The sequence below is a fragment of the Canis aureus genome, chromosome 23, assembly GCF_053574225.1.
Source record: "Canis aureus isolate CA01 chromosome 23, VMU_Caureus_v.1.0, whole genome shotgun sequence".
NCBI lineage: Eukaryota > Metazoa > Chordata > Mammalia > Carnivora > Canidae > Canis > Canis aureus.
Window position 1 is genome coordinate 10,228,153 of NC_135633.1, and position 26,678 is coordinate 10,254,830.

At 38.4% G+C, this 26,678-nt stretch overlaps 1 protein-coding gene and 1 long non-coding RNA gene across 2 annotated transcripts in view; one reads left to right on the plus strand and one right to left on the minus strand.

The window, feature by feature from the left end:
- The first annotated feature begins 291 nt into the window (after nt 1–291).
- On the plus strand, nt 292–26,270 carry SAAL1 (serum amyloid A like 1). Its single transcript, XM_077866289.1, has 12 exons — nt 292–475; nt 2,449–2,562; nt 7,644–7,727; nt 11,471–11,550; nt 13,179–13,238; nt 13,368–13,483; nt 13,828–14,008; nt 15,184–15,266; nt 15,356–15,544; nt 20,147–20,340; nt 22,494–22,586; nt 23,250–26,270. Exons 1-12 carry the CDS (start codon nt 341–343, stop codon nt 23,340–23,342), a joined length of 1,422 nt encoding a protein of 473 aa, XP_077722415.1. The 5' UTR covers nt 292–340; the 3' UTR covers nt 23,343–26,270.
- Nucleotides 656–26,678, minus strand: part of LOC144294584 (uncharacterized) — a 45,650-nt gene continuing 19,627 nt past the window's right edge. The window contains exons 3-5 of the long non-coding RNA XR_013361937.1: nt 7,049–7,141; nt 1,480–1,606; nt 656–1,191 (exon numbers count right to left, since the gene is read on the minus strand). This is a non-coding gene — a long non-coding RNA (uncharacterized LOC144294584). The remainder of the gene's footprint in view (nt 1,192–1,479; nt 1,607–7,048; nt 7,142–26,678) is intronic.

Genomic DNA, 26,678 nt, shown 5'->3' on the forward strand with positions numbered 1-26,678 from the left:
GCACAAAAGATGGCTTGTAATAGAAAATAATGTTCTGAAAATGGATTTTAATAAAAAAGGAATTGTTTAAAAAAAGAAAAAAAAGGAGAGAGAGAGTGACAAATGGCAATTCTGGAGCCGGCTGGGCGTGCTCCGGACCCAGGAAGGGCGGGGGGGGGGGCAGGGGGGTCAAGGGCTCTGCGCAGCCGAGCTGCGAGCCCCGAGCACCGCGGGGTCCGGGCGGCAGGGGGCGCTGTGGCGGGAGCCGCGCCGGGCGCGCGGGGCCCTCTGGCGCCTGGAGGCCGATCGCCTCCTCCCGCCGCTTCCGGCGCGGCTCCTCCGGGCGGGCGGAGGCCGAGGCATGGACCGCAACCCTTCGCCGCCGCCGCCGCGTCGCGACGAGGACGCGGACGAGGACGTGGCCGGGGGGGACTGCATAGGGAGCACCGTCTACAGCAGGCACTGGCTCTTCGGCGTCCTCACCGGGCTCATCCAGGTGCGGGCGGTGGCGCCTCGCGGGGGCCGCCCCGCCCCTCCCCCTCCCCTCCTCCCCCGCCCCTCCCCCGTCCCGCCCCCCTGCAGCCCCCCCGCCCCGTCCCCCCTCCCCCCTCCCCCCTCCCCTCCATCCCCGCCCCGTCCCCCCTCCCCCCTCCACTCCTCCATCCCCGCCCCCCGCCCCGCCCCTTCTCGGGCCCGCGCTCAGCGCCCGGGGACCCCACCACCTCCGGGCAGCCCTCCACGCCCGGGGCAGCGCGGCGGCCAGGACGCAGGAGTGCTGACGGTTGACACCGTTTACCTCTGCACGTTCCCCGGAGCGTCTGGGCGCGTGAATGCGTGGCTCGGCGTTTTGCTCCCCATTCCCTCTGTGTCGCCGCTGAAGCTCGGGCCTAACTCATCTCGTGGACTCTTGTGGCAGCAGAATGAATGGGGCGCCCGGGTGGCGCCGCAGGTTGGCGCCGCCGTGGACCCTGGGCGTGACCCAGGGCGTGACCCCGGAGACCTAGACCTGGGATCCAGTCCCGCGTCGGGCTCCTGCATGGGGCCTGCTTCTCCCTCTGCCTCTCTCTCTCTCTCTCTCTCTCTCTCTGTTCTCATGAATAAATACATTTTAAAAAAGAATGAATGGGGTGATTCTGGAGTCCTTGCAGCTCTGATGCGGAAAGCGTGGCTTCATCCCCTCACCGCTCCGAGCCTCGATTTCTGTCTCCGTTTCTATAAAGTGAGACAAAAACACCTATGTTCTAGCGTACGGGGTATTGTGTAGGTCGTCGTAGGTAGAGCCTGCTTACCGTGGCGCTTGGCTGATGAAGTTCTCAATAAATGAGAACCTTCTTCTTTCGGGGACTTTTTTTTTTTTTTTTTTTCTTAGATTTTATTTATTCATGAGAGAAGCAGCCCAACGTGGGACTCGATCCCAGGACTCCAGGATCACTCCCTGGGCTGAAGGCAGGTGCTAAACCCACAGAGCCACCCGGGGATTCCATTGGGAACTTAACTTACTTTCAGTCTGTTCTCTCCAGTGCATCTACTGCATGGCTGCAGGAATAATCGGCTCTAAGCAAACCAAGCAAAAAAAAAAAAAAAAAAAACCAGGCCGTCCACGGGAACTTATTTTGGTTCTCTTTGCCTGCAGGAGAAAAGCGCACATTTCTTAGAGTGGGGTCCAGGGCTCCTTGCAACCTTCCCAGCCTCATCTGCCCATGACACACTAAGCTACCCACCATCCCCCAAACATCGCTAGGCCCCTTTCTGAACTCTTGCAATTTCTCAGGTACATTCTTCTGCCCTTCTTCCCATGACAAACTCCTATTCTCCCTCAGAAATTCAGCTTGAAGATCACATCCCTTGGAGAAGTTTGCCCACCTTCCCCAGGCATAGGTCACTGGTCCATCGTTTTTGCTTTCATAGCTCTGTCCACAATTCATTTGAATCACTTAGTTTTTTTTTTTTTTTTCCTGTTGTGAAAATTAGTTTACGTGTGTTTTCCCCTCTAGATCCTAAACTGCTTGAAATTAAGGGGTTATATTTATTCATCTCTATATTTCAAGCCCAGTGCCTAGTAACAATATTTATTCCATGAGTGTTTTTTTTTTTTAATGTTATTTATTCATGAGAGACACACACACACACAGAGAGGCAGAGACACAGGCAGAGGGAGAAGCAGGCTCCACACAGCCCAACGTGGGACTCATCCGGGGTCTCCAGGGTCAGGCCCTGGGCTGAAGGCGGCGCTAAACCGCTGAGCCACCCAGGATGCCCTACTTCATGAATGTTGTATGACTAGATCTACCCAGGGTAGATAAATTTTAAGACATAATTTTCATGATTTCATAATTTTTTAAAACAAGGTTTCTGCAAGAGATACTTTGAGGACAGTGTCTTTGTGACTTATGAATGATTATCGGATGATATTATGTGATGAATGCTATGGGCCGCGTTTATCATCACTTTTCTTCCTTTCTGTTGAAGATTGTTAGCCCTGAAAACACAAAATCCAGCTCAGATGATGAGGAGCAGCAGATGGAGCTCGATGAAGAAATGGAGAATGAAATTTGCAGAGTATGGGATATGTCCATGGATGAGGTATGGGGTTGGAAATGAAACTGAGTAGACTGTTGGGTAAGAAGGTGGTAAATGGATTTTTCTTTTTAAGTTTCAGTCCTTAAGTCTCTGGGGGAAAGACTTCAGTGTCTGTAATCACTCATATGGGTCTAGGGAGTGAGCTGTAAATGCTAAACTTTTATTTCTGAGGCTGGAGGATCTGACCAGTCATTAGAGTTGGGCTAAATACATAGTTCTTATGAACATAAGAATACTTGTAGCCCAGGAAGGTTCTGATACTTATCTGCCTAAAGAGAATGCTGACCTTGTGTTTGAGAGCAGGTTGAGAGACTGCTGATGTACCATGATCAAACTAGAAGGGGACAGGAGGGAACCATGTGTATAGAACTGCAAAATAATATTTTAATGTTTGTATTGTACTCTGTAGCTCAACAGCATTTTCATGTTTATGTTCCATTTGCTTTTCATAATAACTCTGTGATACAGATAATACCCTTATTATTTTTTTTTTTTTTGGTAATACCCTTATTTTACAGATACAAAAAGAGATTGGCATACATAATCTCTCACCTAATTACTTGAACTTCTGCAGTGACTTCCTGGTTAAAAATCTTTGTTTTAGTCTTTCCTTTCTCTTCTGTCCTCCACGTTGCCATGAAAGTTCTCATTTTCCTGAAACACAGATTTAATTGTGTTCTGTCTTAAAAATTGTCCATGGCTGGGGATGCCTGGGTGGCTCAGCGGTTGAGCACCTGCCTCCGGCGTAGGACATGATCCTGGAGTCCCGGGATCGAGTCCCACGTCGGGCTTCCTGCATGGAGCCTGCTTCTCCCTCTGCCTGTGTCTCTGCCCCCCCACCCCTCTTTCTCTATCTCTATCTCTCATGAGTAAATAAATAAAATCTTTAAAAAAAATTGTCTATAGCTGTTCACTGGCATCAGTTATTTTCTGGTACAGCTTTATTGATGTATAATTGGCACCAAAAGCCTGTGTATTCTTGAGGTATAATTGATGTACAGAAACTGCATGTATTTAAAGTGCACAGTTGAAAAATTTTGTGTGTGCATACCGACACATGAAGCCATCATTGTAATAAAGAAGACATCTCTCTCACCCTTAGAAGTTTCCGTATGCCTCTTTGTGATCCCTTCCTCTTACCCCTCGCTGCTTCCAGCCTCTTGAGGAACCATTGTCCTGTCACTTCAGAGTAGTTTGCATTTTCTAGTTTTATCTAAATGAGGGCCTATTCTTTTTTTGGAGGGGTCCAGCTCTTTCAGCATCATTGTTTTAAGATTCACGTATGCTGTGTCTGTCAGTGATTTATTTTTTTTATTGCTGAGTGATAATTCATTTTGTGATTTATTCATTTATTCTTCTGTTGGTGGGTATTTGAGTTGTTCATGGTTTATTACAGTTAATGCTGAATTTTTGGGTCTAACTATATAAGACATGTTTTCCTTTCTCTCAGGTGATACCTAGAATAGTATGGGTCATGTGATAGGTGTATGCTTAACTTTTTAAGAAACAGTCCAAATTGTGTTTCTTACAGGTTGTGTAAAAAATTGTGTACTTTCCAAAGTGGTTTTTACATTTTACATTACCATAAGCCGTGTATGAGGTAGAGTTCCAGTTTCTCCTCATTCTCACCAACACTTGGTGTGGTCAGCCTTTTAATTTTAGTCATTCTAAGAAGTGCATAGTGATTCTCATTGTAATTTGGGTTTCCCTAATTACTAACAATGTTGACCATATATTTTTTTAATGTGCTTATTTGCAAACTGCATATCTTCTTTTGGTGCCTGTTTGAATCTTTTGCCCACTTTTTAATTGTGTTGTTTTCTTAGTTTTTTTTTTTCTAAGTTTTATAATTTTAGGTTTTACTGGTAGGTCTGTGATCCACTTTGAGTTAATTTTTGTGTGTGATGCAAGGTATGAGTTGAAGTTCACTTTTTCTGCATATGTTCAAGCTTATTTTTTAAAAGGCTGGCTTTCTCCATTGAATTGCCTTTGTACCTTTGTCAAAAATCAGTTACCTATCTGTATGTGTGAGTCCGTTTCTGGGCTCTGTTCTATTGATCTGTTCATCCATCTTTACGACTGTTTTAATTACTGTACATTTATAATAAATCTTGAAATCAGGTAGTATTAATCTAATAGCTTTATTGTTTCTCTGAGTTGTTTTGGTTGTCCTAGATCTTTTGTATTTCCATATTAATTTTAGAATCAATTTGTTACTTTCTTGACTGGGTTGGAGTTGTGTTTATAGATCATTTAGGGGAAGAATTGATAAATTGAACAAGGTATATCTTTCCATTTATTTAGATCCTCTCTAATTTCTTTTAGCAAGGTTTTGTAGTTTTTAGTGTATAGGTACTTCACATCTTTTGTTAGATTTATTCCGAAGTATTTCATATTTTTGTTGGCTATTGTAAATGGCGTTTTAAAAAAACTTTTGTATGTTTATTGCTAGTATATAGAAATACAGTCGATTTTGTTTAACTTCTATCCTGTAGCTGTATTCCATTTGTGAAGAAAAAGTTTTACTACTTTCTCAATTTGAATTGTTTTTCTTTGTCTTGCACATTTGTCCTGGCTAGAACTTCCAGTATGATGTTGATTAGAAAAGTGGTAAGAGGGGCATCCTCTTGTTCTTAACTGAAGGCCAGAACATTCCGTCTTCTGCCATTAATATCATGAAGCTGCAGATTGAGAAAGTCATGTCTCTCTCTAGTATTCCTGGAGTCTGTATCAGGAATGGATTTTTTATTTTGTCATGCTTTTGCTAAGTTAGTTGAGATGATCATGTGGTTTTCTTTTTATTTTGTTAATATGATGAACTAAGTTGATTGGTTTTCAAGGTGCTAAAATCTTATTAAAAGTTTTATCTAATTTCATGAAAGATTCTCATTTTCTTGTCATTGTCTGGTTTTGGTACCAGGATATGCTGTCCTCAGGGACTGGGAACTTTTCCCTCTTGACTTTTCAGGAAGAGTTTGTGCAGAATTACTTTCTTAAGTATTTGGTGGAATTCAGCAGCGAAGCCATCAGAGCTTGGAGCTTTCTTTATGGGAAGATTATTTGCTTTTTGCTCGTTTACTTTTAGTTTTGTATATTTGTTACTTTAAGAAATAACAGTTTTATTGAGATATAACTCCCTACCATAAAATTCACCATTTAGTGGTTATTAGTATATTGTGCAAAATATTACAAATTCAATTCCTTTAATAGGTACAAGACTTACCTTTGGTAGTTTATGTTCTTCAGGGAATTTATCCATTGTATTCTAAGTTGTCAAGTTTATTGGTATAAACTTGTTAATAATGTCCTTTAATTATCTGTAGAATCTATAGTGATAGCACCTGTCTCATTCCTGGTGTTAGTAATTTGTATCTTCTGTCTTTTTACCCTCATCATTCTGGCTAGGAGTTTAATTTATTGATCTTCATAAAGAACCTAAGGCTGGCCACATCGTGGCTTCTAGCATGTTATCTTGTCTATCTTCTCTGTAGCACTTAGTTCAGTTGTGTATGTGTTGATTGTGCATTTTTCTAGATTAAAAATTCCATGAAACTGGGTCCTTATCTAGCTTGTTCACTAATGTGTCCGCCAGAGCCTCAAACAGTGCCTGTTACTTGGGTTTTGCAGTTAATACTTTAATGAAAAGTGAATGAATGAATGCATGAATGAATGAATGAGTAGCTGAGAGGTAGCATGGTGTGTTGGTTAAGAGCATGGCCTTGAGTCAAGCTCATCTGAGTTCTGTTCTCCTGGCTTTGTTCTACTGATTGTATAATCTTGGGCAGGTTGCTTAGCCTTTTAAAACCTCTGTTTATTAGTGGAGTGGGGCCAGTAGTAATAACCTTCATAGGGATGTTTTGAGAATTAAATGAGATAGTATGCAAACCACTTCACTGTTTGTTATTTACTACTTACTCAGTAAATGTTAATTACCATTATTATTATTATTATTATTATTATTATTATTATTATTGGTGTTGATAGTGTTAAGACTTCCTAACCCTGTACTACTCTACGAATTATTAACTATCATTTAAGTAAATCAGTCTCTCCATACCCTAAGAGTTGCCCACGTGACAAACGGCACTCTGAACACTTAAAGTGGAGAGCATCTGTTGCTGTGACTTTCAGTTTGGAGTATATCTTTGAAAATACTGTATTCTCTGACTGTGCTCTTAGTAATTACAGGATGTGTCTTCTAGTCAACAGTCATGCAGATTACCTTGGTTTCAGCTGCTAGGAAGGATTACTGCCTCTCTTGAGGTGCCTCCAGGGCCCTTTGAAGAGCATTTCCACTTAAGCCATGTAGCCTCTGGTTTTAAGTTAAGCTATTGCAAATATACACTTCAAGTTTGTTAAAAATTGGAGGCGATAGACTGTCAAAAACTTAGTTTTATTTAAATATTGTATAGCACAGATCTCCACAGTGAACTGATTTCGTCTTGGAGCATGTGAGATTGGGTCACATGACCACTGCAGGTTCACTCACCTATGTGGTGCATCCCTATCAGTGCTGTGGCCTGAGCAAACTCTAGGAAGGACATATGAAGCTGTCGTGTTACACTGTGATCAGAATTAGTTTCTGGAAAAAAAAAAAAAAATTAGTTTCTGTTGAGAATTTTGAAAGCACAAGTTCTGATTTGGGGCATAACCCAGTAGGTGTTTTAATTTCCCCCATTGTGTTTAAACTCTTAGAAGATAGGAATTATGAGTTTTACGCTTTTTCCTTACGCCAGTGTTTGGCAGGATACCTGGCAGCCAGCAAGTGTGTTTGAATGAGTTAACATTCCTGGTGGCTAGAAAGATCATAAGGTAAATGCATTCAAGGCAGAAAAAAAACAATCTCCTGGAATATCACAGTTAGTTTAAATTTGTTTATGAATTTGTTCCATTGCCTTGGGATCAGATAGCACAAAGACTCTAACATTACTTTCATGTAATGATACAATTCCTGACCTAATAGCTTTTTTTTCTTGAGCCTGATAGGAGGTATATATAGAATTTTTTTTTTTATGGTTGTCTGAACTATGGGGTTTAAAGAGGACTATTCAGCATCCAAATTAATTGTCATTTTTTATTTTCAGGATGTGGCTTTATTTCTCCAAGAATTTAATGCGCCTGACATATTTATGGGAGTATTGGCCAAATCCAAATGTCCTCGATTAAGAGTAAGTATGTGCATTTTTACAGCTGCCTCTTTGGAGCAGTACCAGCAGATAGTGCTAGATAGTCTTTCATTTTTCTCACTTTAATTTTCTTGCTGGCCACAAATCAGTCCTCAGACTTTTATTGAATATTGCTGGGCACTAGATGAGGTGCTGTTTACAATTATTAGAGTCGTAGGATTTTAGATATGGGTTGGACCAGGGAGATCAATACTTTCATTTAACAGCAGTGGGAAACAGGCATAACCGAAGTTATGTTCCTAATATGTGGCAGAACAGGAAATATTGCCCACACCTCCCATTTCTGTTGATTGCTTTTTTTTATTCATAAAATCCTCCACTGCTTAAAAACCTTCATTCTAAACTCAGCCCAACATTCAGAACTTTCCATAATCTGAATCTAATTCATCTTTTCAGCATAAAATCTGCCGTGCAGATGGTCCTTCTAATTTAGCAAGGCCTGTCTCCTCCTTGTCTCAGTAGCTTACTGTGATTATCACCATCTCCATGCCTCCCTTCCTACGCTCCATCCCTCTCAGGATTCATATTTGTTAGCCTAGGTGCTACTTTTCCTCTAAGCCTTCCCAAACAAGTAAGCTCTCAATGGTCATTGCTGATAGTAAACTCTCCAAAAGAATTATCTGCGCTTCTCATTTAGTCTTTATGTTGTGTGTGCAGTGGATTGTGTTTTTGTGTCATTTAGGTTGCCATGTGCTATGAGTATCATGGGTGATCAGTAAATATTAAGTAATTATACTTAATAACTGAAGTTATTATACTGGATAACTGAATTATACTGAATAACTGTTTACTAAGTATGGTTATTTGGTTTTACCACTCCGTGAGATAGGAATTTATCTTCACTTTATAAATAAATGAGCTGAGTCTCCAGTTAATTTGTCAAGGGTCATAAACTGGGAAAAAATGGAGCTGGGATTTGAGCCTAGCCGGCCTGACTTCAGTATAACCACTGAACTGTATCACCTCTCTTTCTCTGAAATTATGAAGTGGAGAATTATCTAGCATATTTTTACAAATTGAATGCTGAATTCAAATTTTTTTAGGACCAGTGTTCTATCTAAAATGGGGCTTGATGAACTGATGGACTACTTTTTTCTTCGGTTATTACATTGGTATAAAAATTTGACCGTTAATATGATTTTCTCCTGGATTTTTCTAACTTGAATACATTGACTCTTGATTAGTTCTTAAAGAAAATAAGTTTATGTCAGTAATGGCACCTTTCAGGAATTAGTCATATCATTATATATGTCTGTGAGCCATAGCGTGTCTGTAACAGTGATCCTCTGCCTTGGGCACGTGTTAGAATGGAACACGGGCTCTCAAACCTCAGCAGGTCCCAGAACCACTGATTTCTGGGTCCACCCCCGAGTTTCTGATCCATTAAGTTTGTGGTAGGATCGAGGCTATCTAACAAGTTCCCTGGTGATGCGTGTGTTCTGAACCAGAGCCCACATTTTGAGAAGTTTTGCCCTTGGGACCTTTGAAAAATCTTGAGTTAGGCCCTACTCAGATCAGGTGAAACAATCTCCGAATGTGAGACTCCACACGACTTTTAAAGTTCCCTCAGCTGAATGCGGCTAGCAGCCAAGACGAGAAACATGGTCTTCGTTTGGAAGTTCAGTCATTCTCCTCCCCCGCCTTTTTTTAAGATTTATTTATTTATTTATGATAGACATAGACAGAGAGAGAGAGAGAGAGAGAGAGGCAGAGACACAGGAGGAGGGAGAAGCAGGCTCCATGCTGGGAGCCCGACACGGGACTCGATCCTGGGACTCCAGGATCGTGCCCTGGGCCAAAGGCAGGCGCTAACTGCTGAGCCACCCAGGGATCCCCAGTCATTCTCCCTTTAATCTGTAAGGAAATGTCTGTGTGTCTCTGCAGCTTCTGTTCTCCTTGAATCTTTTCCCAGCATTTGACAGCCCTTGTTTTATTGAAACTTTCCCTTCCTGTAGCTTTGATGCCACCTCGCTCTCCTGGTCTCTGGCTTCGTCACTTACTTCTCTTGTCACTTTTATTGGCTTTTTTCTTTCTTCCTACACACTGAGTGTGGATTCTTTCTAAGGTGCAGACCCAAATCCCTTGTCCTCTTTAAATTCATTTCTTTAGTGAGCTCATCCGCTCTTTACACCTTTTAAGTTGGGAGTCTGTGGGATCAGAGCTGTGCCCTTCCTTCTGATAGCTGGTGGCACATGCATTCTCTACCTGCATGCTGCATTTTCCAGTCCACAGTGCTGTATGTCGGGACACAGTGATGAACACTCCTATCTGGTCATAAAAATTATTTGCTGTGGGGGCACCTGGGTGGCTCAGTTGGTTAAGCATCTGTCTTTGGCTCAGGTCATGATCCTGGGGTCCTGGGATGGAGCCCCGCATTAGGCTCCCTGCTCAGCGGGGAATTTGCTTCTCCCTCTCCCTCTGCCTGCCACTCTCCCTGCTTGTGCTCTCTCTCTCTCTTTCTCTGTCAAATAAATAAATAAAACCTTTAAAAGAAAAAAAGAATTACATGCTGTGTTTGGTAAGCAGTAGCCTCCCAGGCCCTATACTGGAGATTCTGATTCAGTAGCTCTGAGATGGGACCCAGAAAAATGTATTTTTAACCCCTTCTCTGCCCAAGTGATTCTTACGTTCCAGCGAGTTTGGAAATTAACTGCCTAACTGAGCTCCTTGTGTCCTTTCCTGCACTTTCTTTTCCAATTTTCCTGTCAGGGGGACCATAGCTCCAACTGGAGAAATGAAGAAACTTGAAACCGAGGAGTCAGGTTCAACTGCCTTCTCCCATCAGATGATTTTGCTTTCCCCTGAGTCCTTCTCAACTTCATCCCTTTCCATGCTTGCCATCACCACTGTCATCTTCGCACACCTTCATTTCCTGAGATGTGGTATGGCATAGCTGTTAAATGCTCAGGCTCTTCTGTTGCATAGTCAGAGATCCTGGCAGGTTGCTTAATTGCTCTGTGCTTTAGTCCCCTCTCATCCGAAAAATGGGGATGACAACAGTACTGCCTTATAAGTTATTATGTGAATAATAATACATGGAAAGTGCGTGGAATAGTGCCTGGGCCTAGTACATGCTAAGTAAAAATTGGCTCTTATTACTGAGGTTATTAACTTCCTGTAACATGTTTCACTATGCACTATGCATTTTGCTGCTGATGTAATCTTCCTAAAATAATATTGCAGTATGCTGCTGCCTCCTTTCTTGAGGATCTTTGTAGATCCACATAACCACCTAGATTAAATTTAATCTCTTCAGCATGGCATTCATGTCCCTTAATCCTGATCCTTTTTACCTGCTGTATTTATCTCATGCTATTCTTCAGGTGTGTGCAACAGCCAAGCTGCTTTCTTTAGGTTCAGTGTATTAGCCATGTGCATTATTCCCTTCCCATCTTTGCTGATGCTTTCCACTTGCCCAGATGTCTTTCTTCTTGTTTACTTGTCTGAATCCTACTAACCATTTAACACAGTTCATCTGTAAGATTTCTCCTTCCATAACCCATGCCTGCCTTTGATATTTCTTTTGCTTGTGTCTTTCATCCCTTGTCAAATGCTATAAACTTATCAAGATTAGGATGCAGGGAGTATACTTCTATATGCTACCTCGTCTTCTCTTCTGCCTCCATACTTGACTCAGTGAAATTTTTTTTCAAGTTGTTATTTTTGTTTGTGTCTTTTATCTTTGAGACATTGTGACCTATGACCTATGACATTTGATTTGGCAGGAAATCTGCGTGGGAATTTTAGGTAATATGGCCTGTTTCCAGGAGATATGTGTGTCCATCAGCAATGATAATAATCTTGGGTAAGTTTTACTATATAAGAATTATGTTTTTACAAAAATATTTCATATCTCTAAGGAAATCTGAATACATAGGAGATACAGAAACATTTTATGAAATATAGTACTTCCTTTTTCCTGTTTTATAGTCACCAGGAACTTAATTATATATTGATGGTAGCTGGGGGCTTTCACCGTTTTTATGGGCATCATTGAGGATTTAGGCCTGTTTCTTTATTGGTAGCAAAGGATGAACCATCAGCAGGTGGTAAGCCTGGTAAGGTAAGATCAAAGGGGGGTCAAAAGCTTGGCAATGGGGCACCTGACCAGAATCCCAAATAATTTAGGCTCAGCGAATCCCAAGACTCAGAGAGCTAGAATCTGGAAAAACTAGACTTAGTGACCAGGGTTTCCCTGAGAACTCTTGACTAAGATCTCAGGATAGAGCTTGTTGACAAATTAGAAGATACAGATTGCCTCAGTGATTCAAAGGCTTTCATATTTTCGCTTGGACGCTAGTTCTTTTTACATGTGGGAAAGTTTTAGGCAGAGGGTTTTTTGGTGGAAGACCTACTGATTACTTTAAGAGATCTGAGAACACCCTGGAGTTATATGCTAAGTTTCACCAACCTGTTCATTTTCCAGTTCATGACTGTTAGTCAGAATTTCAGAGAAATTTATGCCCTCAGTAGATTAAGAAAAGTGTTCTGGGTGATTATTGTCAGCTAGGGTTGTGAGGGTTTATCACAGGATTTAAGTACCTGGGTCTCTAAAATAGAGATGATTACCTCTTCTAGGTGTAAAGTGACTTTGAGATCCTAGTTCAAGATGTTTTCAGTAATTCAGCAGTCATTCATGCAATAAATGACCTAGGATTATATTTTGTCTCTAGTGGTTCCTATCAAAAATCTAAGAATGAGTCATATTAAAATTAACATGGAGCAATTCACATTGGTGATGGAATATAAATTTGTTCAGCCATTTTAGAGCAGTTGGGCATTATTTTGTTAAGTTGGAAGATAGGCAATGCAGATGCTGTGATCAAGTGATCCCACTCATCTGTATGGTAAGATATACAGTGCACACATGTATCAGCCAAAAAGTGTTACAGGACATTGCTTGAAATGGCCCCAGTTAGAATCAACTCACATATCTATCAGTAAGTAGTAGGCTGGAAAAATAAATTGTTTTATATTCATATGGTGGAATGTTCTGCAGCAGTGAATCAAAAAATAATCCCCATGGGAAAATGTGGGTAGACCTTAAAAGACATGGTGTTGAGCAAAAGAACTAAGACTCAGAAGAATACATACAGTATAATTTTTTCACATAAAATTCAAAGCCAAAATATATGGAATAATTATAGAGTGAAACAAGGATATAATTGCTGGAAAAGTCCAGGTAGTAGTCATTTCTAGGTGGTAAAGAGAATTGTGATTTGGAAGGGACAAAGAAAAGCTATGGAGATGTAGCACTCTTCTGTTTTTTGTAAATATATGTTTATTTCATAATTATTCATTAAGTATTAATTTCTTGTATATATACTATATTTACAATGAAAATGTTGAAAAAAATTAAATGAAAATACTGCTTAGACATTTGAAGTGAGAGAAGTGATGTATATTGAATTAACTTCTTTATTTGTCTATAAGACAGGTATTATTGCACTGTTTGTATGATTCAGACCCTCCCACTCTTCTGGAAACAAGCCGGTATGCTTTCTTCTTTCAATGGATTCTGTATACTCACTTATACAGGAATCTGGGAGAATAAAGTTAATTCTTTATGGCATTTCCTTCTGTTTTTCAAACCTAGATACTCAGCTCGTGTTTATCTTCTAGGTTGTTGCTTACTTGTCTTTCTCAAACAGAAGTGGCCAGTGTCTGGGTTGAAAGAATCCGGGAATATCCAGCTATTTATGATAGCATTTGTTTCATTATGTCAAGTTCAACAAATGGTAAGTCACAATGTAATCTAGGAAAAATTTTTGGTTCTATTTAATATTTAGGAAACCATGTAACTATTTCTGGAGGTAGCTTTAAAAAAAGCATTGAGTCTAAGGTAAAGTATTTCTATTCAAGATATAAAATTTCTTCTTAAGCTGCGAGGATACTGATAAATCCTCATTTAAAAATGAAGGAAGACAAGCAAATTTAAACAAAGGAGATGAATAAATTGCCCTCTGAATTAGTAAAGTTTTGGCAAGATTTGGCTTTTTTGGAATAGCTTTAGGAATTTTCATTAGTCTTACTGCTTTTAAAATTTTGTTTCTCATTTCAATATTTGTTTTATTATCTGCAGTTGACTTACTGGTCAAGGTAGGGGAAGTTGTGGACAAGCTTTTTGATTTGGATGAGAAGCTAATGTTAGAATGGATTAGAAATGGGGCTGTTCAGCCTCAGGACCCACCCCAGGAAGACTCAGAAGAGCAGCCGGTGTTTAGGATTGTGCCCTGTGTACTTGAAGCTGCCAAACAAGTACGGTAAGTGAGCTCTTTTGTGAGATTATTCTTGGAAAATCCAATTGCTAGACATATCCTTAGATACAAGTTTCGGGTCCTAATGTTCCGTCAATCTTTGTCAGGTTGGATTCACTATTAATATTTGTGGTGACAGTGTATTTGCTCCTTTAAAAAATCATAATAGTTATAAAGTACTTACTATAATATTACTTAGCTATAGGCTATTTTCTAGCATATTATGGTTACAGTCTTAAAATTTTCTGCAGTTTTGTGTGATTTAAGTCAAATAGAAAAGAACTTGTTTTTTATCTTCCATTTTTCAGTTAACGTCAGACATCATTTGTTTTCTTTTATCTCCAAGCCTTTGCATATCATGTTTCTTTTACCTTAAATACTTCTGCAGGTCTATTCGTAAACATCATTTTTCTTAAGATACCTTTCCTGACTCTCCAAGCTTAATTAAGTCTGCTTGCCATGTGGTCCTCTAGCACCTTGGACTTCTCTTAGTATTACAGATTCATATCACTTTACCATAACTGTTCTTTAGTTCTCTTCTTTTCTTTAGACAATAAACTCCATGAAGATAGAAACAGTGTTTTACACCTGTTTCCCAGCCGCTAACATAGTGCCTGAAAATAGTAGGTACTTAGTATTTGCTGAACCATCTTTTTTTATTGTTTGCTTTCTTTTTCTTAATCATTTGAAGAACTAAGATTGTGAATTTCTAGGAATCCAAGCTGTTGATCACAAAAATTAGTATTCTCAGCTAGGGAGGTTGGGGAGTCCTGAAGTCGTGAGAACATTGTTACTGTTGATGCTTGCGGCAGTGGGGCTTTCACTCACTATATAAATGTTTTAGTCACTTTTCATTCTGATTATTCAACTATGCCAGAATGATGAAGTATCACCTAGAAGGTTTCTGTATTGTTGCTTTTGTGGGACAGGGTGAAAAAATTTTTTTACTTCTTTCTTGTGTGTGGATTATATTTCATAATTTTTTGTTGTTGTTGTTTTTTGACTGTTTTCCCCATTAAAATGTAAGCTCTGGTGAGCACCAAGACTTTATCCTATTCCCTGTTTTACCCTCAGTACCTGAGGGGAGTGACTAGTACAGAGTGGTAAGTATTTGTTGAATAAATGAATGATTTGCAGTCTCATAGAATTGTTGATTCAGTGCTTTTGCTTTTTGTATTTAGTTCTGAAAATCCAGAAGGGCTCGATGTTTACATGCATATCTTACAGCTGCTTACCACAGTGGATGATGGAATTCAAGCAATTGGTAAGATGTTTTATAGGAAAGCACCGGAGTTACTCATTGAGTTGTTTTCTGTTTTTATATTACCATTTTCTTTATCATTTTTTATTAAGTACAGTGTCCTGATACTGGAAAAGACACTTGGAATTTACTTTTTGACCTGGTCTGCCATGAATTTTGCCAGTCTGATGATCCACCCATCATACTTCAAGAACAGAAAACAGTGCTAGCCTCTGTTTATTCAGTGTTGTCTTCCATCTATGCATCACAGGCTCAACAGGAGTATCTAAAGATAGAAGAAGGCAAGTACCATTTTAGTTCACTGAAGTAAATTCTATTCTCGTCTGTCAGATTTTAAAGCCCAGGCTTGTGATTATTGTTCATGTGGTTGGTTGGTTGGTTGCTTGGTTTCTTTCTTTCTTAGTGCTTTTATTCCCCTGATTACAAAAATACTATATGCTCAATAAAAAAAATTTGTAAAATTTATAAAAGGAAGTGTAACACTTGTAATCCCACCATCCAGACCAGAAATAATTACTTTATACTGCTTTTTAGGCAAATTTTTTCATTTAGAAATATAATGGGAATATTTTGCTATGTAAACAAATGGCGTTTCACAGAGTGAGTTTTGGTTTTTTTTTTTTTTTTTTAAGACTACAGTTAAATCCAGGATCCATTTAGAATTTATTCAGGTGTTACATGTGAGGCATGGTTTCAGCTTTTTTCCTAGATGGCTACTCGGTTGTCTTAGCATCTCATTTAGTGAATAAACCAGCTTGTCCACACTGATTTGAAATTTTATCATTTGCTATGTTCTGAGTTTCCCTATATATTTTATTCCCTTCTATATTGCTGTATTCATGTATGGGTAGCCATGGTTTTAAAATATTTTAGTGTCGAGTAAGGCTAGTCTGCTTTCATCCTAATATTTCAGAATCTTTTTGACTATTATTGTTTAATATTGAATTTAATTAACAAGTTACGAAAACTAGAATCTTCCTGATATTTTTATTGAGATCACATTAAATTTATAGTATCCAAGAACAGGTTACACTTTTCCATTTGTTCAAGTTTTATTTTGTGTCTTCAGGAATGTTTTATGATTTTCTTCATATAAATCTTGCATATTTCTTATTAGGATTATTCCTAGTTATTTTATCTTTGGGGTTGCTATTGTCTATGACATCTTTTCTTTCCATTAATTGTTGCTGTTGGAATCTATGAACACAACTGATTTCTGTATATTAATTTTGCATCCATGAATTCTCTTGCTATATTTAATAGTTGTTTCAGTCATAACCTTGAGATTTATCTGATACAGCTTTGGATTTAAGTTAGATATGTTTTATCTTTTTTCTGCCTCTGATTTCTTTCTCTTATTTAATGGGTTGCCTTGTACCTCAGGTGTTAAATGCTAATGATAATAGAAAACATCCTTACCTTATTCCTAATTTTATTGGAAATGATTCTAGCATTTCACCATTAGTCATGATATTGTTATTTACATTTTACCATATAAGGAAAAATTAATTTATTTCTACTTTATTAGAGTTTTTAATAAAAAGTGCATGTTGAGGAGCACTGTTACTGGGTATTATTCTGTATGGTGGCAAATTGAACACCAATAAAAAATAAATTTATTATTTAAAAAAATATTTACATTTAAATAAACCAGTATATGGCTTATGTATGTAGTTCTAACATTTAGGAAGGTGCATATTTTTGGTCTAATGGTTACCTTTATAATTATGACTGCTACAAAAATAGAATCATAAATTATAATTTAAAAATCATTAAAATCTAAAAAAATAAAAAATAAAAATAATTTAAATCTAATAACTTTATATGTTCTCATTCATTTGGGGAATATAAATAATAGTGAAAGGGAATATAAGGGAGAAGAAATGTGTGGGAAATATCAGAAAGGGAGACAGAACATAAAGACTCCTAACTCTGGGAAACGAACTAGGGGTGGTGGAAGGGGAGGAGGGCAGGGGGTGGCGGTGAATGGGTGATGGGCACTGAGGGGGGCACTTGACGGGATGAGCACTGGGTGTTATTCTGTATGTTGGTAAATTGAACACCAATAAAAAATAAATTTATTATAAAAATCTAATAACTTAAAAGCTATATCTTTTTCTTATTTATTTTATTTTATTTTTTATTTTATGATAGTCATCACAGAGAGAGAGAGAGGGGCAGAGACACAGGCAGAGGGAGAAGCAGGCTCCATGCACCGGGAGCCTGATGTGGGATTCGATCCCGGGCCTCCAGGATCGCGCCCTGGGCCAAAGGCGGGCGCCAAACCGCTGCGCCACCCAGGGATCCCCAAAAGCTATATCTTAATGTTAATAATTCCTTATCAATTTTTCCTCATACTTTCAAATTACAAATTCAAGTCTCAGGGATGGCATTCCTGAATTATATTTTAAAATATCATTTTAAGTTTTTTCTTCGAGAGCAGTAATTTTGTGTAGGACCTCCTTTCCTCTCTTCCATAATTCTTTTTTCTTCATTTAAAAAAAAAACAAACCAAACCCTCTTTATTGTCCCTTCATTTTGCTCTTTTCTTTCTGACCACCATGTCCCTTTCTGTGTGTTGAACAGTGTCCACCCTCCTTTGTGCTGCTGCTAGTTTTGCCTTCATTTCGGTGGTGGCTTGAAGTTTTCTTTTAGTTTCTTCCTTGAGTTTTGCCAGCTCAGGTTTCCTCTCCTGTTGTCATTCATTTCTCAGTCTGACCTCTTCTGTATCTGCTTTGTACTTGATTACGTGTTGTTTTAAAAATCATGGCTCAATATTAATATCTGTAAACTTCATGTTAGCTTCTTTTGGTGAGTATTCTTCATCTTTTCTTTTTTCCCTTGTTCTTTCTTTTCTTTGTTCTTTTAAGTGTCTTTGTGTTGCTCCTATGCTGGTTTCCTTTTGCTTACTCACCTTTGAATGACTTGAGTTTTTCCTGGACTAGCCGTTTGCAGGAAGTTCACAGAGGAGAGTGGCTAAAGCTGTCTTCTAGGCTCCTAGGAGTTGGGTCTGTGAGTCTTCCAGCTCTTTTTACCAGGTGAGAGATGGCTGTGGTGAAGTCTTGCCTTTCCCCTTGCCATTTGCTTCCTGCAAATGTGGCTTGTCTATGGAATTAGTCATTTACCCCCTCTTAGTCTGTTTCTTATAATCCCCAGGGGAGCTCCAGCTGCTATCTTGCACGTTCCATTCCTGCTCTTGCAAACAAGGGATCCTGGATTTGCACCTCAGAGTATGTGCTTTACCTTAAAGAAATAGACTTTCCTGGCTCTTTCTGAGACGTACAGCCTCGGGCATCCTTTCATCACTTGCTCCTGCACCTTCTGCTTGATTGACACTATTTCCACTTACCTTGTGTTTGAGGTTTCTGCTATCTCCTAATTTGATCTATGCTGGCATTTGTTTTTTGTTGCTTATGTTCTTTTTTTTGTGGTGATTTCTGAAAGGAGAAGGGGAGGAAATGCTGACTTTGAGCCCAAATGCTCTTTTTAACCTCTTCGTATATATGCTCTTTCTGTTGAAAATCATTAGTTTTTATTTGCAATACTTGGAACACATCTTTCTTGATGTTATGAGTCTGGGTGTTTTTTAGTCCCACCACCACTCCCAACCCTCAACTCCCTGAAAATTTCTGTATAATTTTTATGATTGGGGGAGAAAGTGTGAAGATGCTCTTTGAACTCTAAGCCTCTAAATAACCCTCACCTACTCATCCTGCCCTAAGCCTTGAATAAGGGCTTTGCAGAGTTAGGGCTAGGGGTGAGAAAGAGAAAGATGGTATAGTGTAGATTGATGTGATCTACAGGAACAAAATGGAGTAAAGAACTGAGTGTTAGAGTCCAGAGTTAGTGACAACACAAGGGAGAGAGTGGGAATAAATCCAAGGGGAATATAGTAAAACAGCCCTACAGGCTGAGTGCTTTGAAGAGGTGACATTGAGTTGAGAAATAAGAGATATGATTTCCCTAGTTTTTTGGTTTCCTTAATTTTTTTTTAAAAAATGTCATTTTTCACATACAATAAATACCTAATCTGGAAGTGAAGTTAGATTATCTGGATGATAGATTAGATTAAATCTGGATTCAATGCTACGGAAAATCCTGCTTCCTGAATTTGTAATTGTGATGCAGAAATGGTAGGGTTAGAATCAGTGGTTGAATCAAAGTGAGATACCTTTTAACATGATCATGCTATAGCATACATTTGAGTCTGAGCTTTATTTTTACCTTTTCTGTTCAGTTTTTTAAATAGGCCCATTAAAATGACAATTCAGTTTTTTAAGAAATCATACTGTTTCTGAAATTTAACTTAAAGGAATATGTAAAAGCTTTAAGATGTTGATGATAAAGTTTAAAATTGAAAATCTTTCTCAGTATGGTCTCCAATGTCCATAGGACTTTTGCCCAGCTGTCTAAAAACTTGTCTTGTGTCCCCTTCTTTCCCCCTTGCTTCACTTGGCTTGAGCCACAATGGCTTTTTTGTTTCTCAGCCCATTTCCTTTCTGGGATTTTTCACTTATTGTTCTCCTGCCTAAAACATTTTCCTGGACTCTGCATTGAGGCTTCTCCTTTAGTACTGTCCTCACCTCAGAGAGCTTTCCTGCCAGCTGCTTTATGATATTCCCCTTTAATTTCCTTCATAGGTAGAATTCACTGAAGGCTGAGATGATCTGCTTTAGTCATTAGTTTGAGAATATGAAAATGTAAGCATCTTGCAGGCTGAGTTCTCAATGATCTTGTTTGCCATCATATCTCTGATACCTAACGTAAACTCTAGCGACTAATAAGCTGTTTAGCACTTTTGAATGAATCAATCAGTCAACAAAAGGAGAAATGGTCATATTTAACTGGCTAATCCTGTGCTTTTCAATATGTTTGTACATTAGATCTTCCTCTAATTGACAGCCTGATTCGTGTCTTACAAAACATGGAACATTGTCAGAAGAAACCAGAGAACTCGGCCGACTCTAACACGGAAGAAACGAAAAAGTCTGACTTGACCCAAGATGATTTCCACTTGAAAATCTTAAAGGATATTTCGTGTGAATTTCTTTCTAATATTTTTCAGGTTTTAACAAAGGTAGGAAAGACATATTGATGGTTTCTTCAGCAAAAGAAAGTATGGATTACTTAATGCTCCAAGTGTTATTATCACTGTATTTTTTTAATATAAAAGTAGTATAATGAGGCACCTGGATGGCTCAGTCAGTTAAGTATCTGCCTTCGGTTTAGGTCATGATCCTGGGGTCCTGGGATCGAGTCCTGCATTGGGCTCCCTGCTCATCGAGAAGTCTGCTCCTCCCTTTGCCATTCTGGCTTGTGCTCTCTCTTTCTCTCTCTCTCTCTCTTAAATAAAATCTTTAAAATAAATAATAAATTAAAAAATATTACATACATTTGGGAAAGTAGAGAAAGAAAAACGTTATAACTGTAACTTTATAATCGTAACTCAGCAACTTGATAGGGTTTGGTATGTTTATATATATGTTTTTCACACACTTATAATCCAGTATATAGAACTTTATAGACTGTTCTTTTCACTAAACATTATGTTATGAGCCCTTTTTCAGACTCTAAATTTACTGAAAGACCTTTCACTGTGACCAGTTTGTTTAATACCCAATTTGTCACACACACACACACACAAAAACACAACCACCAGTTTTCATAATTTACTACAAACATGTTTTGGGAAATATTCTTCCTGAATATGCTCAAGATTGTTCGCATATTCTTCCTTTGAGCATACTTTCTACCCATATATTTTAGAAAAATATTAATATAACTATGAAGAATATATTCATATTCATTGCATTTTTTTTTAATGAAGGATATTTCTTAAAAGATGTTTCTGTTATTCTGGTAATTTGGTGTTTTTGGTCAAGTATTCTGCTTCTCTAGATTTGGGTCAGTTACTTGAGTACAGATTTTCGGAAGTTAGATGACTGAACTTGGCACTATACAAGTAAAGATGGCTGAGGCCTAATGGCTGCATATTGCCCCAATTGTTTACGTGAAAATGTTGGCTTTACAGGATCCTTATTACCAGGTATTATAATTTTTATGTCAAGTAAAGTTCAGTAGGTGAGAAATTGTGCCTTATTTTGATTTGCATTTTTTATTAAGTTGAATATCTTCCCATATATATATATGTGTGTGTGTGTGTGTGTGTATAGAATATATACACATAAAATACATGATAAAATATATACATATATATTTTAAATATTTTATTTATTTATTAGAATGCGCGTGATCAGGCGAACATGAGGGGGGGGAGGGGAAGGGAGGGCAAAGGGAGAGGGAGAAGCAGGCTCCCCGCTGAGCAGGGATTCCCTACACAGGGCTTAGTCCCAGGACCCTGGGATCATGACCTGAGTTGAAGGCAGATTTTTCATATATGGGCACTCCTCCATATATTTGTATATTATTTAAGTTTCTTACTTTATACATTTATCTATTTTGATTATTTACCTGAACTCTTTGGGCAATAATACTATCTTTTGCATATTCATTGCAAGTGTTTTTCCTGTTGTTTGCTGTCACCTTTGTGTGTCCTTTTTGTTTTTGAAGGGATGTTTATTTTTAAGTGACAGGAATATTGAAGGAAGGTTAACTGAGAATAAACCAGGGATATGTCATGAAAAATCTTATGTGCCATATCTAATGGAATATGGATTTAGTCTTGAGGATTGAGGAGCTACCAAAGGCTTTTGTTTTAAGGATCAAGTGAGATGATCTCTTTTGAAAGATTACTCTAAAAGCAAGAGAGAGGATTAGAGAGAGTTGAGACTGGAGGCCTGCAGACCAACCAACGGGCTCTTGTGGGTGGTAATCTTCAGGAGTAATCTGAAAAATAATGAGACCCCAAACCATGGAAGGGTGGATGGAAAGAAGGGATGGGATAAGGGAGATTTAGTAGAGTAGAATTAAACTCTTAGGGGGAGGGGTCAGCAGCAACAGAAGAGGAGGAAAAAAATCTTAGCTGTATCTCAGGTTACTGCTTTGTGCAGCTGGATGGGTGGCTGGTGGTCCCTTCCCTAAAATAAGGACTACAGTGGAACAGAGTTTGGGTTACATAAAGATGAATGATGCTGAGCTCAGTTTGGGACATTTGAAATGCCCATAGGATCAGTAGGGAATTACTGATATAAATCTACTGATTTGTATTTATTGATCAGATAAAACTTTAGAAATTTTCCTTTTTGAACATTAAATCTTTGTTTGTTTTAGGAGACTGTGGCTCGGGGACTAAAGGAAGGCCAGTTAAGCAAACAGAAATGTTCCTGTGCATTTCAAAATCTTCTTCCTTTTTATAGTCCAGTGGTGAGTATGAGTAAATGTATAGGTGGCTGAGTTGTAGAGAATTACTATATGTTTTTATGTAAGTACTTATTATCTCCTACCATTGTCAAAAAAGATTGTGTATACAATTCACATGATTTAATGCCATTGTCAGATAGATGATTGTTGGGTAATTCATGGGACTAGCCTAGTGATTCTAATTTTAAGAGGAAGGATCAATACTGAATTTATTGGACCTCTTGCCGTTATAAAGTAAATAGCATGTATATTAAGCAAAGATAAGATTCTTGGGTAGGAATGATAGTATGTTTTAGGGCTCTTGAAATTGTATCACATTTGCTACCATTAGAGGCAATTTGAAAGTAGGAACCTTTTTAGGAAAATGAAGTTTGGAATATGGTAGTGAGAGGAGCCTAAAGGACCCTAAAGTAATGGACCCTAAAGGAGAAACAATGTAAGTATAAATAGTAGTTCAAGAGTAAAACTAAATGAGAAGGGCTAGTTACTTCTTTGATGTTTTGAAGAACCTGGGAATGACTATTACTGCCATCTGGGGATCTATCAACATTTCTTTTCCTTTGGACTATTTAGAAACCACAGATAGAACATTTTTATCAACAATTGGTATCTTAAACCACCATTTCTTCTACTTATATTTATTTGGCTCTTTTGTTTGACTCACAGATAGAAGATTTTCTCAAAATTCTACATGAAGTTGATAAGACTCTTGCTGATGACCTGGAAGAAAGCTTCCCAAATTTGAAGGTTCAGACTTAAAACCTGAATTGAAGTTTCTTCTGCCCAATAAATGAACTTTGTTTCTTCACTGGCAGTTGAAATTGACCAATACCTAAAGCTTATTGGACCCTGATTGTATGATATTATACCCATGCCCTTCTCCCTGTCTTATCTCACTTTCATTCGGCTTTGGAACCTGGAGTTTTGCCTGCTGTCAAATTCAACCCCCTCCACACACAATTTTTTTCATATAGTTTTGTGTTATTTGTCCTCTTTAGGTAAAGAAAACAGAAATACAAGGTTATCATTGATGTTCTTTTTTAGATTGAGGCGTTGGTAAGGATTTTCTTCATACCTCTTAATTTGATTTTTACATGAGAATTTTGTATTTGTCTCCACTGCAAGTACATTCAGCTGTGCTAACAGAAAACCCTACTCTAAGAGCCTAATCTGATAGCTTTTATGTATCTAATGCAATAAGAAATCCAGAGGTGGGCAGTCTAGCCCTGATTTGTTGACTCAGGGATCCTGATTCCTTTTACTTCTCCATGTGGTCTGCATGTAGACTTTTGTGTTCATATTTACTGTCTTGTGGTTAAGGGGGCTGTAACATCTCTGGACCTTCCATCCACATTCAGGGAGGAAAAAGGAGAAAGAGGCAAAGGGGCCTTGTCCTAGCAAGTCTTTACCTTCATATTTGTAAAAGACAGCCCTCCTCACCCAGAACCATGTTGATGGCCATCCCTAATTGCAGCTATTTGAAATCAACCCCCCCCCCTTTTTTTTTCTTCTAGGGTCAATAGGTGAGAAAGGCACGAAGAGAAGGGAGTTATAAAAGGCTTTTTGATAGGCAATCTGTGATATATGCAAACACATCTTATCTTAGCCTTTTGTGATTATTGTGTCGATCAGATGCCAGATTGTTAGTAATAACTCAGAAATAGTTTTTAGTTTAGCTTTGTTACAGTTCAATTTTTTTCAATGTTGTAAATACGAAGATAGAAATATAACATTTTCATGAAGGCACATTAGCAGAATTCTCTATTTTCAGCATAATTCCAGTGGTTGAATTTCAGGAAATGATTTGCTTGAGGGAATTCAGATTTTTTTAAAATTAAGATTGAGGGAGTTTAAGAGCTTCTGATTCTGTACCAACTGTGCTATACACGATTTCCCTCACATAGTTTTATTATTTATGGTGCTTCTGAATGAAGTCTATTCAGAGATTCAACCAGGTATTCTTTAGGGAAGCATTCAGTTTGCATTATTCAGTTACTGAAAGAGTTTTTAATAGGTGTAAGAAAACATCAGTTATGAATAACAAACCCAGCTTTTTACCAGTCTTCAGGTCATTTTCTGGGTTACTTATGCTGATGTGACTACTATAATTTTGTGGGATGAGTTGAGCTTAGGATCCTCACTCTATCTTCCCAGCCTCCTCCTTTGCTTACAAAAAGCAAAGCCAGGTTTTAAAACCCCTCTTCTGGTATAGCCTGTTCGCAGTTTATTGTAGAATCTTTATGGCCTTAAAGTATTGGTCTTGTCTCACATTTTGTATTTTTTCCTTAAGTGAATTTTGCTGATAAAACACAGGATGTAGCATTATTGAGAGGAGGTGTACAATTTCTAGTTTGGAGATAGTTTTATTATTGAAAATGTCCCTACTGAAAAGAACTGAACTATAAAATTAAAATCTTACTTTTAGCTCTAACTGGTAGATTTACTCTGTATGTTCTTAATGTCTTCCATGCTGACCTTATTCTAGGCTGAATGAGACCATATTTCATGTGAGGTCTCAAAGGCACTGATGAAATCACTCCTGCCTGTGTAAGTGAACTAATGTGAGTTTGCTCCTTGGTGAGAGACTACACCAGGTGGAGCTGTCACACAAAGTAATTTTCTTTGCAGCAAATGAGGAAACCATGGGGAATCGTTTCCAAAGCTGTGATCCCCAAGCAGGGGTGAGGGAAGTTGTTTTTTTAGCATTTGAGATGAATATTCAGAAGGAGACCTTTATCATTGCAAGTAGAGGCGGGTATAAGGTCACACATGCATTCTTAGAAAATATGCCTATATATGTATCGTGTGTTATGTTATAAAGTTTGTGCTCCTTCTTGAGCAAAGATCTTAACATTATGATAAGGCAGAGGTAACTGTTGGACACTTTAATGGCCATCCACACAAGCATTGGCTTGGTGGTTGAACCCAAACTGGTCAAGGTTGTCTGGAGCTCAGTTCTCCTCCTGTTGTTAGTTTCTAAGAGATAAACTTAATAAATAGTTCCTGTAGGGTGAGCTCAGTGGATCTGCCAGTAACACCTGGTAGCCAGTCCTAAGAATTCCATTTTATCTCTTGAAATTTAGGATGAAGGATACAAATAACCCTGGAGTAATACTCCCAGGTTATTAGCCGTGTTTACTTCAGTGTACATATGCACTTCACATTTTGTTTTAGAAAGAGCATATTTTAAAAGGGAAGCACAAGGCCCCTGGGTGTCTGATGGAAAGAGTGCCACGAAGTGAGTAGTTTGCTGAGGTAGAAAAAGGATATACTTGGGAAGGCTAGGGATGTTCAGGTTTTTCCTGTTTCCCATTTCTGCCTGGAACATGCTCTGTTACTTTTACTGATTGCTATTGTAACATTATGAGGTACTGTATATTTTGGTATGTTTGAAAACTTCCTAAATTTATAAATTACAAGTTTTTTAAAGAAACAAAACATGAGCAATGTTTGATCTTTTTTAATGCTATATAGTGTGATGAATTCACCCCCCAAATTTAGGGCTTGCATTAATGATGGTGATATTTTGAAATGCTGCTTTTTCCAGAAGCCTAAATATGAAACTTGGAATTATATGTATAAATGAAATTGAAACTTTTCCTATACTTTATTGCAGAGGAGGGGGAGAATGTACAAAATGAACTTGGGTTAACATTTATTAAATGTGTTGTTTTATTTCTAATCAAATTTGAGTTTGATTTTTGAAGTATCTAAACCACTTAAGATAGAACATGTAAGACATGTTCTCCTTCTATCCCTCCCCCTCCTTTAAAGATATTTTATCCCTTACGGTTCATGGGATGCAGCTAATTTTCTTGACTGATCCAACTTTCTAGATAAAAGACTTTTTCCACTCTGTCCTTAACATTTCCCATTGCTTTGGCTTTGGATTAGTTATCCTGGATAATTGAAATGTAAGTGTAGAAATGTAAGTTTAAAAGCCAGCTCTCAGCATATATTCTTTTGGTGATGAAACACATGCAGAAACCAACCATATTAAGACATTAAAAAACAACCTCTGTTTGGGATTCAGAAAATCTTAAATACATTTTGTGTTGATTACCATTTTCTGTTCTGTAGGACTGAGCTATAGGT

Bases quoted from the DNA above. Each gene is read 5' to 3' on its own strand.
- SAAL1 (XM_077866289.1), top strand. From the start codon at position 341: ATGGACCGCAACCCTTCGCCGCCGCCGCCGCGTCGCGACGAGGACGCG. The intron at 2,563-7,643 runs GTATGGGGTTGG...TTTTATTTTCAG, and splicing joins GGGATATGTCCATGGATGAG to GATGTGGCTTTATTTCTCCA. The intron at 13,239-13,367 runs GTATGCTTTCTT...TTTATCTTCTAG, and splicing joins ACTCTTCTGGAAACAAGCCG to GTTGTTGCTTACTTGTCTTT.